The sequence below is a fragment of the Columba livia genome, chromosome 10 (genome assembly GCF_036013475.1).
Source record: "Columba livia isolate bColLiv1 breed racing homer chromosome 10, bColLiv1.pat.W.v2, whole genome shotgun sequence".
Lineage (NCBI taxonomy): Eukaryota > Metazoa > Chordata > Aves > Columbiformes > Columbidae > Columba > Columba livia.
In genome coordinates, this window is record NC_088611.1 from 22,000,600 (window position 1) to 22,012,711 (window position 12,112).

General features: G+C 44.3%; 1 protein-coding gene across 7 annotated transcripts in view; it reads left to right on the forward strand.

Annotated features, from left to right (window-relative positions):
• Window positions 1–12,112, forward strand: part of GRM7 (glutamate metabotropic receptor 7) — a 267,872-nt gene that overhangs the window by 150,197 nt on the left and 105,563 nt on the right. For all 7 annotated transcript variants that reach the window (XM_065075811.1, XM_065075808.1, XM_065075810.1 and 4 more), the window contains 2 exons: window positions 9,846–9,987; window positions 10,810–10,964. In XM_065075811.1, coding sequence (XP_064931883.1) covers window positions 9,846–9,987; window positions 10,810–10,964 — 297 coding nt within the window. The remainder of the gene's footprint in view (window positions 1–9,845; window positions 9,988–10,809; window positions 10,965–12,112) is intronic.

Here is a 12,112-nt window from a genome sequence, read left to right on the forward strand (position 1 = left end):
GTAGGGAAGCCGCTGTCTTTTCCTCCAACCCTCCACATCCCCCATCCCTGTGTCCTGTTTTATGTGTTTTCCGACCAAAACATCAGTTGATCTTTCTGGCTAAGATAAACACCCCAAATCAAACAGGATTTTGCTTATCTTAGGTCTGTGCTCTGGCCCCACGTCTCATTCTCTGCCCTCAGTAACTCAAAGCCCAGGAGTTCCTATCAGTCTCTTCTCATGTGCCTTATCTATTTGTGAGCCTTTGCAAGCCCAACTCTGGCTGCAGGAAAAAAAATCATGTTGTAAATGCTGGTCTGGTCTTGGGCAGAAAAATTAGAAAACAGGTTTCCTTCCAAAAGTATTCTTCAAAGATTTCTAATCCTCTCCCTCCCTTCTCCCCGAGATTCGTCATTGTGTCATTGCTGTTCTCCAGATTTCTCATTCTTTGAAGAACTGACAAGTCTTTACTTGCCCTAGCAGATAAATAACAACCAAGAAAATACCATTAACTGAGAGAAGGCTAAAATGCTATGTTACCTCTCCAAGAAAAAATGAACTAGGAACATGGGAACACTCCAAATTGTAGTTAGAAAAGCTTCATCATTAGAGATCATTTTGTGCTTGCAATTTATAACGATTCACTATCCAGAGGTGGCATCATTATTACTAAGGGGGAAATATCCCTGCAAGAACAGTGCGGCACTAAGCAGTCTCCTAAATTATAGTGTGGAGCTCCAAGAGGCAGTTCAGGCAAATAAAACCGTGTCGCGGAGCGCAGGATTCTTTAGTCTGTGGGCAGGTTGCAGGAAATTGCTTTTTGCACGGGAGCCAAGGCAGGCTGGGCAGGTATTGTGCGGGAGCGCTCTTGCAGGCAGGCCTTTTGGGAAGCAAATAGAGAGCGGGGGGCGAGCAGGGGGTGAGCCCGGCTGCCCAGTGCCCACCCGGCTGGGGCTGGGAGGGGACCCGGCCAGCTGGAGCTGTCCCATGGTTTCCATCACCTCGATGGCTCAGAGCTGGAAGAACTCAGATTGGGCTGGCTGGATCTTAATCACAGCACTGATTTGCAGAAAAACAGGGAATGTTTTAGCGGTTTATGTCTGTCTTGATTCCCCGGAGTCCAATCTCCTCTCAAATCCATCACTTCTCGTTTCCAGGAGGTGGCTGTGCTGGGTGACCCACTGATGGGTTCTGGCATCACGTGCCGCTGGTGATGCTCAGGAAAGCCTTTGCAGCACCAGGGTGCTCTGTGGGGCCAGGGGCTGTTGTCGGGCTTCTGTCCATTTGCTTCTCCCATGGATTTCAGTTTAGGACTAAACTTGCCAGGTCAGGGGGTGCATGAACCAGCCGCAAGGCTGAGATACTTCGCTGGTGTTTTGTGGTGAGCAGAGTTGTGATTTGTATCATGGCTCGGCTGCATGTTGTGCTTTTAAACAAGGTATTTTGGGCACTTTGTTTCTGCCTCTACCCGCAGCCAGAGATTTTACCGCCTACAGTTGTTCCCGAAGAAACGGTGTTTTATGAAGTGTTCTGACACTGTTTCTGAGAACTTTGCCTTTGCTATTTTTGTGCACGATGCAGCAGAGCTGGCCTTAGTCTGGCTCAATCAGCCTCTTAAGAGACAGAAGGAGGATGGCATTATTTTTGGATTTGCACCATATGAGATCATACAAAGCGTTTTGCAGCCCTGTGGTTGTTCATCTCGCAGATGCACCTGGGAAGTCCATACAGACTGTTCATTTCCACTTAATTCTGATGTCTGACTTTGGAGTATCTCTTTTCTACTTGATAGCGGGCACATCTGGTTAGAAACAGGCATATGGCAAAATCCAAAACATCAATAATTGTAATTATTTAGCTGAGAATCTGCTTGTCCAGCTTCAGAGCAGCGGTTCCCAGCTTGGAGAAGCTTCCCAAGCCGGTCCTGGCCCGGCCGGTCCTTCAACCACAACTGGCACCAAGTTGTAACAACAAAAGTGTTTTAAACATTTGAAGCAGATCTTGAACTTCTACTTTAGACTCCAGAGAGAGTCTTAATTTTTTCTATACTGCTGGTGTTTAACTACCACAATAAAGGACAGTTTTGGAGGTGATAAAATGCGCCAGGAATGTCATTAAACATGCAGCAAAGCTGTGACACGACTGAATTAAACATTAATGAACGTACTAGAAATATTAGTCTTCTGTATCAGTTTCAGGTCACCTGTTCATTGGTTATGATGAGATCTAAAGTGAAAAAAATGAGATAATCAACAAGAATAGAAAGTTCCTGAGTAAAAGCTGTTGTGTATCCACAAGGATGCTTTCCCTTGGCTGAACTCGCAGTTTCATGTTTTAATGTGATTTTATTATTGGTGCACATTTTACTTTTACAATTGACTTACGATACTATGGAGACATAGTTTACATTCCAGCCCTTGTGCACACCAGCGCAGCTGTAAACTTATTTTACTGGCATATGCAAGAACTTCATAACTTTAGGTAAGCAGGATATTAACTACAGTGAAGGAACAAAACTCTGATCCAGAACTTCATTAGAACTTTAATTTTGGACATAAGGACCCAGCTGTCATTTCTGGATCTCGCTATGGGTCAGTTTCTTTTACTTGAAGTTCATTTTTCTTGAGGATTCTGCATATCCATGCTGATTTAGCCCCCTTTTTTCTTTCAATGTGATAATTGTGCTCTGGAATTTTCCCTCTCCTAGACCCGTATTTGTTCTGGGTGCAGCTGTGACCACCTCAGCCCAGCAAACGCAGGTGCAATGAAGTCCAAAACGTTTATTCTCTGCAAATGCCTGGGTCTGTTTCAATTTTGGGGTCAGAATAAATTAATGTATTTCAATTTCTGACTGGACAGAATGGCAGAAACTTTTCTAGCAATGAACCACTTACATAGTTTGGAGTCGCTGTGTTCGGCACCTTCCTGGGAATTTTCCTTCACTAGATTAACTCGCTGCAAAATCTTCTTATTCTTTGCATGAGGCTGATGAAAAGTCCTGTAGAAGTGGACATTGGGAGGCTTGTTCTGGTTTTTATTGAAAACAATATAAATGTGAATTCCCATTAAAGGTGTCCCTGCCACCTGAGTCACCTATTGACTTCCCAGTGATTGTTCTTTGAAGGTTTTGTGACTTTTGTGTCGGTTGTTTGAATAATAACTCTCTTTTACCGCTGAGGACTTTGACGGTGAGCGAGCTGAAATAATCTTTATCACTCCAATTCCTTCAGGATGTAATTCTGCTTTACCGGGGAAATATCCTCAATTGTGGTATCCAAGTTTTCACATGGGGAGGATAGTGACTTCTTTAAACACAGTCCTCATTGTTGCTGCAACTGGTTTCTATTTCTTTGACAACACGTGAGGCTTAGAAACAAAATTTATTGCAGCTAATAAAGGGAATATGCAGGATATATAAGTATATGCCAAAACCCAGCTGTGACATGTAAAATGTACAGCGATATGCAAAAAATACTGCGTGCCTTTGATGTTTATTTTGTTTCTTGCCCAGTTAATTCCTCTCCTTGGGCTACCCCAAGCTTATGTCAAACCGCTGGATTTCTGTGCCCGGGTGCGATGTGGGGTTCATTTTGCAGAGGCTTTGCTGAGTGCCCCCTGTCCTGGCAGGGACACGGTGGGGCCGCAGCGGCTCCTGGCAGGTTTTTCCAGGGGTCATATAAACCCCTTAGGGCTTGAGTTGGTATTTTTGGGGTTTTTATTAAAAGATTTAGGCATCATCAGTACTGACCGTGGCCTTTTCTGTGCCGGGCCATGGAGAAGAGGGTGGAGCGGCAGAGAATCCCCGCGCCGAGCAAGGGAGGTGGCGGTACCTCCAGGCTCAGCTTTTCTTTGGCACAAACCAGAACAAAAGTCAGACCCTGTAATTACCCTGAAAGGCGCCTTGTGAGTGTGATAAATCTGTGGGGAGGGGGCGAAAAGTCCTGCGAGGCGTTCAGCTGCTTTCAGCAGGCGTCCTGTGAGCCCGTTGCTTTCTGTGTTGTTCCCGTAATTGTAACAAACATCCAGGAGGCAGCTTTCGGCAGCTGCTAATTTTAAAGTAATGTATTAATCAAATTAATTGAGAGTTCCTTTTAATACTTGGCAACAGCAAACAGAACTTTCTGAAGCAGTGTTTTTACTATTGCTAAAAGCGATTTCCCAAAAAAAAAAAGAGTATTTCTGTAGATAAATCATCTGAAAGAGTGTTAAATTGTCTCTCTTGCTACCTGATAATCCAATTAAGTGATGATAAGAAAAATAGCTCTTGGACAATTTCAGGGAAGCAGAATAATGTACTTAGTATTGTATCAGAATCAAAATACCACATAATCAAGGGTATCTATGGATACCGAAGCAATGCTTTGATTACCAGGTACATCCGTTACCCTTAAATACCAGAGTTAGGTGTTTAATACCCTGAACAATTTAATGCATGACTGCTTGAACTTGCACGGAGGGTTCTCCGGAGGTTTTGCGTTTCTGAGGCGTGCAGGGTCTGTCTGCAGCCAAAGGGCGGGTGGATGAGGGGGTTTTAAGACTCTCTGTCTCCTGCCAAGTTCCCATGGGCTTTGCAACCGCTGCCCTGACGGCCCCATCTACCCAACGTCCTCGAGCTGCCGGGGAACTGAAGCATTAGGTGATGTGGCCGATCTCTGGCCCACATCTACGACATATAAGTGGGATTCCTGTGGAAAAAAAAAGTCATATGATATTTTTTGTACAGTGCTTATGCTGTTGGGACTTGCTCCCCAGAGAATGGATGGGGTTGATGTGGCCCTGCAACACCAAACCTCTTGTTGCTGCAAGATGAGCATCTCGGTTATTCCACTGCACAGGATCCATCAGGAGGTTGAAGCCACGATTTCTCCACCAGAGTTTTGACTTCTCCGTGTGTTTAGCAGAGCAGGAATGGGATCCCCAGAGAAAAACCTCCTCTGCAGCCCGGGGGGGGACACGTGGGGTCTGAGCAGGGTCCCTGGCCTTGTCCTGCCCATTGGGTGAAAGGAGCCAGTCTTCTTTCTACTGTCGATAGCGAGATAATAAAGTGCAAAAGCAAAGAAGTAAAATAGGCATTGAAAAAGCACTTTGAGCCTTGGCAGCAGGATTTTATTCTTTTTTATACTCACAAAATGTCTTTTATATTATCAGAGCTCAAAACCTGCTTCCTTGAATGTCTCTAGAAAAATTTTCATGGCAAAACGGTTTTTTTGATGATGCTCGTGAAGCAGAATCTCACATACGTGTTCTGTTGGAAAAGGGAAAAAGGAGCAAGGCGACATCCCGAGCAGGAGGGGGAAGAATGGGTTTGGTCCCTTGTTCCTGGCAGTAACTGGACAAACTGAACCCAAGCCTCACATTTTGGGTGACTGTTTGAATCACTGGGTGGGAGGGAGAAACCAGCGTCTCCTTCGTAGCTCCTCATTTGTCTCCTCCTTTGGGTTCACATTACGTGGAGATTGTCATTTTAGGTAAAATTAATTTGTATGACTTTTTATTTTAATGAGAAGAACTGAAGATTTAGCAATCAAAAAAGAGGAAAAAAAAGGAGTTTGATCTATTCAGTTTGGCAGCTAAACCAAAAAATCAGGCACTTGTACGTCCTTAATTACCAGCATCCTGAGCAATAACTTAAGATGAATTTCCCTTGTCTCCAGCATCACTCAATTAAAAGTTCTCCAGAAGGAGGTGAGAAAGTAGGAGCTATTATAAGGAACAAAGTGAAACTTAGGAAGGTTCTCTTTGTGCAAGAATTAACTAGAAATGGCATTTCTTGAGACAGAAACTGCCACAATGAGTCTTGTCAGTGACTTAACAAAATTCAGGGGGCTCTTCTGCTGGAAATAAAATTGTGGTGAGAAACTGTTTTTCCCCAGGTGGGGAGAAAGGACCCAACTTCACTGGGCATTTTGTTTGTTTGCCAAAAACACCCTCTGGAGGTGCTGTAGATTTGGGTTGAAATATGAGCGTTTCTGTGTTTGCTCAGAGCGCTGCTCATATTGTCATGCGGGAGCAATCCCAAACAATCGGGTCCCTTTGCCAAAGTGGCACCAACCACTGGGAAAAGGAGAAGCTGCAAAACCAACTAATTGTCAAGTTATTGTTTGAGGAAATGGCTTGCCGTGTTGTCTTGTCCTTTTCACGGAGTGTTGCACATTTCCACGGCTTACTCGCTGGACAAAGGCGCATCTGGAAGGGCTGAGCCTACCAAAGCTGCTCCTGCTGCTCCCGCCCTGGATTTGCTGTTGTCACAAAACGGTTTGCTGGCAGCAGGAGGGATGGAGAAGATGCCAATGTTAAACCCGGTACATAGCCCGGGAGAGAAAGGATGTTGGTACAGACCTGACTGCCTCGTCATTGTTGTGACCACCTCTCAATGCTGATTCCTGCGAATTTCTGAAACTCCAGCATTGACTGAAATGTTTGTAGCATTGCTAGAAGGATGTTTGTTATATATTACAGCTCTCATCTCTTTTATGCATCTCAAACATCCATTCTCTTCACAACAGACTTTGCGTTTGCTTGCAGAATCTCTTACCTGCTCTCTTCTCCCAGGAGACAGAAAGAACTGTGGCAGACAAGGGGAGCTGTGTCTCCAGCTGGTTTAACGGCTGGCACCGCCACTGGGACCGGTCCAGGGCAGCCTGCAGACCGGGGCTGTGCAGGGCTGGCTGTCCCCGTCTCAGCGTTTGGCTCCCAGACTCTGAGCTGCCACAGCGCTTTGTGCCATTTGGAGCATTTGCGGCTTCTCCAGTCCATCAAGGGTAATATATTACTGCAGAAATCCTGTGACAAAACCCTTAATTTGCAACTTTCACAGTTTTACCGCTTAATTCCCTCGGAGGTTTTTACCTTGGGAGTAGTGTGAATTAGCTTGACAGCTTAAATAACTGTGCCTGTGTCTCCTGTTGTAAGAAGAATGCGAGATGAGAATATGAAAGTTAAACTTATTCTGTATGTGCCATTTGGACAACATACACCCAATTCCTTGGGCATCTATTACTGCTGAGGAATGAAAAACGATGTGTGCGTCTGCCTGCGGGGAGTTTTCCATGGAGACTGGAACACTTTGATTCCAGCTCCTACACTCGGACGTGCTGATGTGACTGTGCGGGCAGGGCTGGGATGGATCACCCGGAGCTTGTGCTCGGTGTCAAGTGCTGCCCCGTGTGGACTTGAGCAAAACAAAGCAAATCAGAAAATAATACACACTGACCCATTTTGGTGACTGGGAGCACATATTAGTCAATTTGTAATAGTGTCACTTTCCTGGAAGCGACACTAGTGGTTTAAAATCAGAATATCCATCAATGTGTCTGAACTGTATTATCCAGGTCTTGCTGCTCTTGCATCTCACTTCTCTGCCTCTTTTCTTTGCCCTTGATGCGTCTCGTGTGGCTCCAGCCGTTCCTGTTCCCAGTGTTGCTTCTGAGAGCGCTTTCTCACACCAGTCTGTTCCGCTGCTGATGTGTTGAAATATTGTAGCTACCATACCATAAATGAAATAATTTGGGTTTGATCATTGATATTTGCCGTTTATCCGTATTTCCTGCTTACTGTTTAGCTATAACTCCTCTGTGCCAGCTCTGGCACGAGGGTTAACAGAGCACGAGCTGTCCCGGCTGTGCCAGCAGCTCTGGGGCTGAACACGCAGCGTCTGACCCTGCGCTGTTACCATTATTGGTGTGTTGTTAAAAGAAAAGCAGCTCTGGTACTTCCCGCAGCAGCGGACACCAGAGAAACCAGGAGCTGACCTCCCAAAGGGAGCAGAAAGCTCCAGATCACAAAAATGACCTGAAATCTGCCCTTCCAAATTCCAAACCGTTTCCTTCCTCCACCCCAAGTCCTCTTTTTTTTTAAATAAAAAACCCCTGGAAATTACATACTTTGAAGCTGTACATGGCATTAGAGGCTTTTTTCCCGGCTATTGAGAGCCTGGCCGCAGCTGTCGCTCTGCCCAAAGCTGCTCCGCTCAGCTCTAATCATTATGGACTATAATAAGATTTTTGGCTTCTCCATCCAGGCAATAGAGATCTCATGACCCGCACAATAGGTGTAATTATTGCCGGGGTGGCTTGCTGAGCCAGAGCCTTCCCAACAATTTCAGTCTCTTTTTTTTTTCCAGGCACTTAAATCATGTAGGTCACAATTACTTAGTATTAAATGCTGATATTTTAAATACTAGTTTTGCAAGAGTGGATCATCTGATCTAGGTTGTGGGTGGGTTTCCTTTCTTTTTCCCCTGGCTGCAGGGACTGTTGGATGTAGAGATGTCACTGTCATGGGTGCCGGGTCTGGGACCTGTTTGCTTGTGTCGTGCGGTGGTTGCTCTCTGGTGCCTGGGAACAGCACCTGTCCCAGTTCTCCTGTCCTGATTTAAAAGCCTCTTTAAGTTAATTATAAGAGAAATCTTTTAAAGAAAAAAGTCAGGTAGCAATACTTTGAGGATTGTAAATAATTGTAAACCAAAAAGAAACATTCTGTGTGAGTCAGAGAAAAACTGGGGAGTTATTATTGTTTTATTCTTTCTCAACCTTTCCTTTTCTCCATTTTATTCTTTCCCACCACCACCAATCTGTATTTTCCCCAGTGTTTTTGGGCCGGCTCGTACCCCCAGACCCGGCCTGACTCCAGGCAGCCGCTGCGTCTCAGCTTCCTTACACCTAAAATACAGGAAAATGATCCTGACCTACTTTGCACAGTGCTCAGAGACCTGCAGAAGAGCCATATTTTGCAGTTTTCAAACCATAAACCACGTGTTTGGGTTTTACGATGTTCAGTGGTTCTTCTGCAGGTGTTTGTAGGCCGGGCCTTGCTGTGGCGTAGCTCACACCTTCACTATTACGGCATTTAACGGCCCTTTGATATCTGCATTTTAAAGCATATCTGTGAATATCTCCTTTGTCCTGCTGTCTTTTAATTAACTCGTCCCCACTGCTGTTTCTTATTATGCGTTTCTGATACTTCGTTAATTAACACACTGTGCTGTATACTGAGGAAGTTGGTATCTAAGATGCCATAAAAGATGAAAGTGTCTGTCACTGAGAAACAAAATAATGAAGGCAGAAGTTGTGTTTTCATCTGCCAACAATGACAAGCAGAATGTCACTGGAGATGTGTTGGTTTTTCCTAAAGCAACCTATATAACTGTAATATGTGAACTGCTAAAAACTAGTATTTCATTGGTATAGATGTATTTTGCACTATTACTGTGTTGATAGCATTTGTTTTCAGTGTTACCTGTGTATTTATGAGAAGGCCAGTTCCCAGACATGTACTTTATCTTCAATTGCTTGGGCTGCTCCATCCCATTTGGTGACGGGCATTCGGATGAGTCGGGGTTGTCTCGAATAATCTTTGCTTTGCCAGGATCTCAACTCCTCTGCTGTTCCTGTTCCCGATAAGTTATTTCAGTGGAAGCATTTTCCCTCAATACCCTTCAGCTTGCAAAAGTAAAAAGAATCTCAGCTCTTCACTGGGGTAAAGTTTGTCTAATACATTGTCAATATCACTTCCCTTTAAGCCTGTTCTTTTGGTTTGTTTTAAATCAGTTTCAATGTGTCCAGGTTATTTGTTGGGTATTTTTTTAGTCCCTCTACAGACTGCTTTATTTGGTTATTTTGCTATGTTGATGGTTTTGCACATCTGTTTGATCCAGGATCCTATCCAGACGTGCAGGTTACGTGTAACCCAATGAGTGATCTGTGCAAAAAACTAATGGTGTAAATCCCTTGGGAAGCTCGAGATGAGCACTGAGCGCTCCGTCCGAACCGTGATCCCATTGGGAGCTTCCCTTCCAGTGCTTCCCGCTGCATTTCCCATGCTCCCCTCTGACATGGCCCTTTTCTTCTTTCTTCTTTCTCAACCAGGTGGGCTCTGCATTGCTCAGTCCCTGAAAATCCCCCAGGATCGCAAGGACAAGACCATCGACTTCGATAAAATTATCAAGCAGCTCCTAGAAACCCCCAATGCCAGGGCCATCGTTATTTTTGCCAATGATGAGGACATAAAGTAAGGACGACCGAGAGAAATAATTAATTTGTACTTGATAGCCGTGTAGAAAAGAGAAAGCAAATAGGAATATGAATAGAGAAGTGGAAATGTGTATTGGTAAGAGTGATGTGGGGTGTGGAGGGTGGCGCTGGGGCCAGAGATGCTGCTCGTGGTACCCGGACCGAGCATTTCGGAAGCTTTTCCTGGCAGAGGTTGCTCATGCATTGAGTGTCAGACCTGACCTGAGCTCTCAAGAAGGCATTGAGACGATGCCCCTCTCGTCAAGCTCGTACTACTATGTATTATTCATTAATCCAGTCTGGTTTATGGCAAGTGATGGTTACTAGTGATAAAATGGCTTGGATGCTCAAGGTTCAACCACTTAAGGTGCTCAAGGTTTAACCACATACCCCTTGTTCCTTATATAATATAAAGACTATTTTAAAAGTGTGACTATCATTTCTCACTTGCCTGTGTCCCATCTTCTCTCTCCAGAACTTTAAATTAGTTTAAAATTGTGATGGCATTATCAGTTGTCAAGAGGCTCAGTTCTACAAAACGAGACACAAAGAAGTGAGGAGAAAGTTTCAGTAAAGTCAATGGCAAAACTTTACGTTTTAGTGGGATCAGGATTTCAGGCTTAGGCTCGAGGGCGGGTTAAAGAGAAATGCAGCCTGTGTTGCGGGGATTGTGGTACGGCGTGTTGTGAAATTCCTGAGCTCTGTTGCTCACAGGGATATTCACTTTCTGCTCATTCTGCGCTTACACCACGCCATTTTTCCCAAGCAAATATATGTTTAAACGCAATGGATTTGTGACCAAACTCTCTCTTTTCCGCAGGCAAATCCTGGCGGCCGCCAAGCGGGCGGATCAGGTGGGTCATTTCCTCTGGGTGGGCTCGGACACGTGGGGCTCCAAGGTGAGCCCCTTGCTGCAGCAGGAGGACGTCGCCGAGGGAGCCATCACCATCCTGCCCAAGAGAGCCACCATCGAGGGTAAGGGCTGTCCCTAACGGCCTCCCGCGTTTTTGCCTCGTGTTTTCTGAATAAATATGTGCAGACATGGTATGATGTGGGTTATAAAGTACGTCTGGTAAGTCTTCATCTCCTGAAATTCTCCTAAATGTCTGTGTTCCTCATGGGAAAACTATCCATCATTTCCACAGCTGAGAAGCTACCAGCAGTTATTCATTAAAGGCACAATTTCAGAACTAATTTGAAACTGTGGTGATATGACAGGGCCTTTATCGTTTAAAAGAAAGTAAACCAGAATAATCTTAATGTATCATGTATATCCATAGGAAGAGAAAACATTTTGCCATTTGTGTACCATCTCTGAAGCAGTGGATGAGTTTGCTGCTGAAGGAGTATAAATTCATTTTTAAATCAGGTGTTTCCATTTAAACTTAGCTTAACTTTTATTTCGTTCAGATCAAGCACTCTATTGACAGATGTTGCCTGTCTGCTTAAAAAAGATGTGTACTTGTACACATGCACGTGGATACAAAAATTACGGGAAACTTTTTTTACATAATCCCTTTGCTTCTCAACATTTCTTCATGTTTTGAAGTGTTTCTGGTCTAATCTTTCCTTAGTTTGTTATCCCTTTTGCTTAACTATTCAAAAGGCTTCCTCTGGGCAAACCCAACTCGCTGATTAGAGTCCGTGTTCTCTATAATAGGAAAGAAAAGATCTTTACAAGGGAGACACTGAGTAGAGACCAGCAGGTGCTGGGCTGGCACGTGGCACCGTGTCGGGCAGGCTCTCCAGAGAGCCCTTGGACACATTAAAATGGGTTCTGGTGTCTTCACTCCCTGGAAAATCAAATATTTGCATTCCTTTTTACTGTGTCCCCACTGCCGCTTCATTAATTATTCTTCTCAGGTACATAATACGCTTTATCCTTTTACATTTTTTAAACCCTGGAGGCACTTTCACATGTTATTTTCTCCATAAATAGGTTAAGTTGACAGACAATGAAGTGTTTTGTTTCTGAAACCCAGGATATTTTAATAATCTTTTCATGCTGTCTGTATTCTTCCTCCCTGAGAGTTTCCAACACACAAACAAAAAGTCTGTCAACACTACACAGAAATGAAAACTTCCCAAGGTTGTTTTGAAACATTTTCATTCTGTATTACACA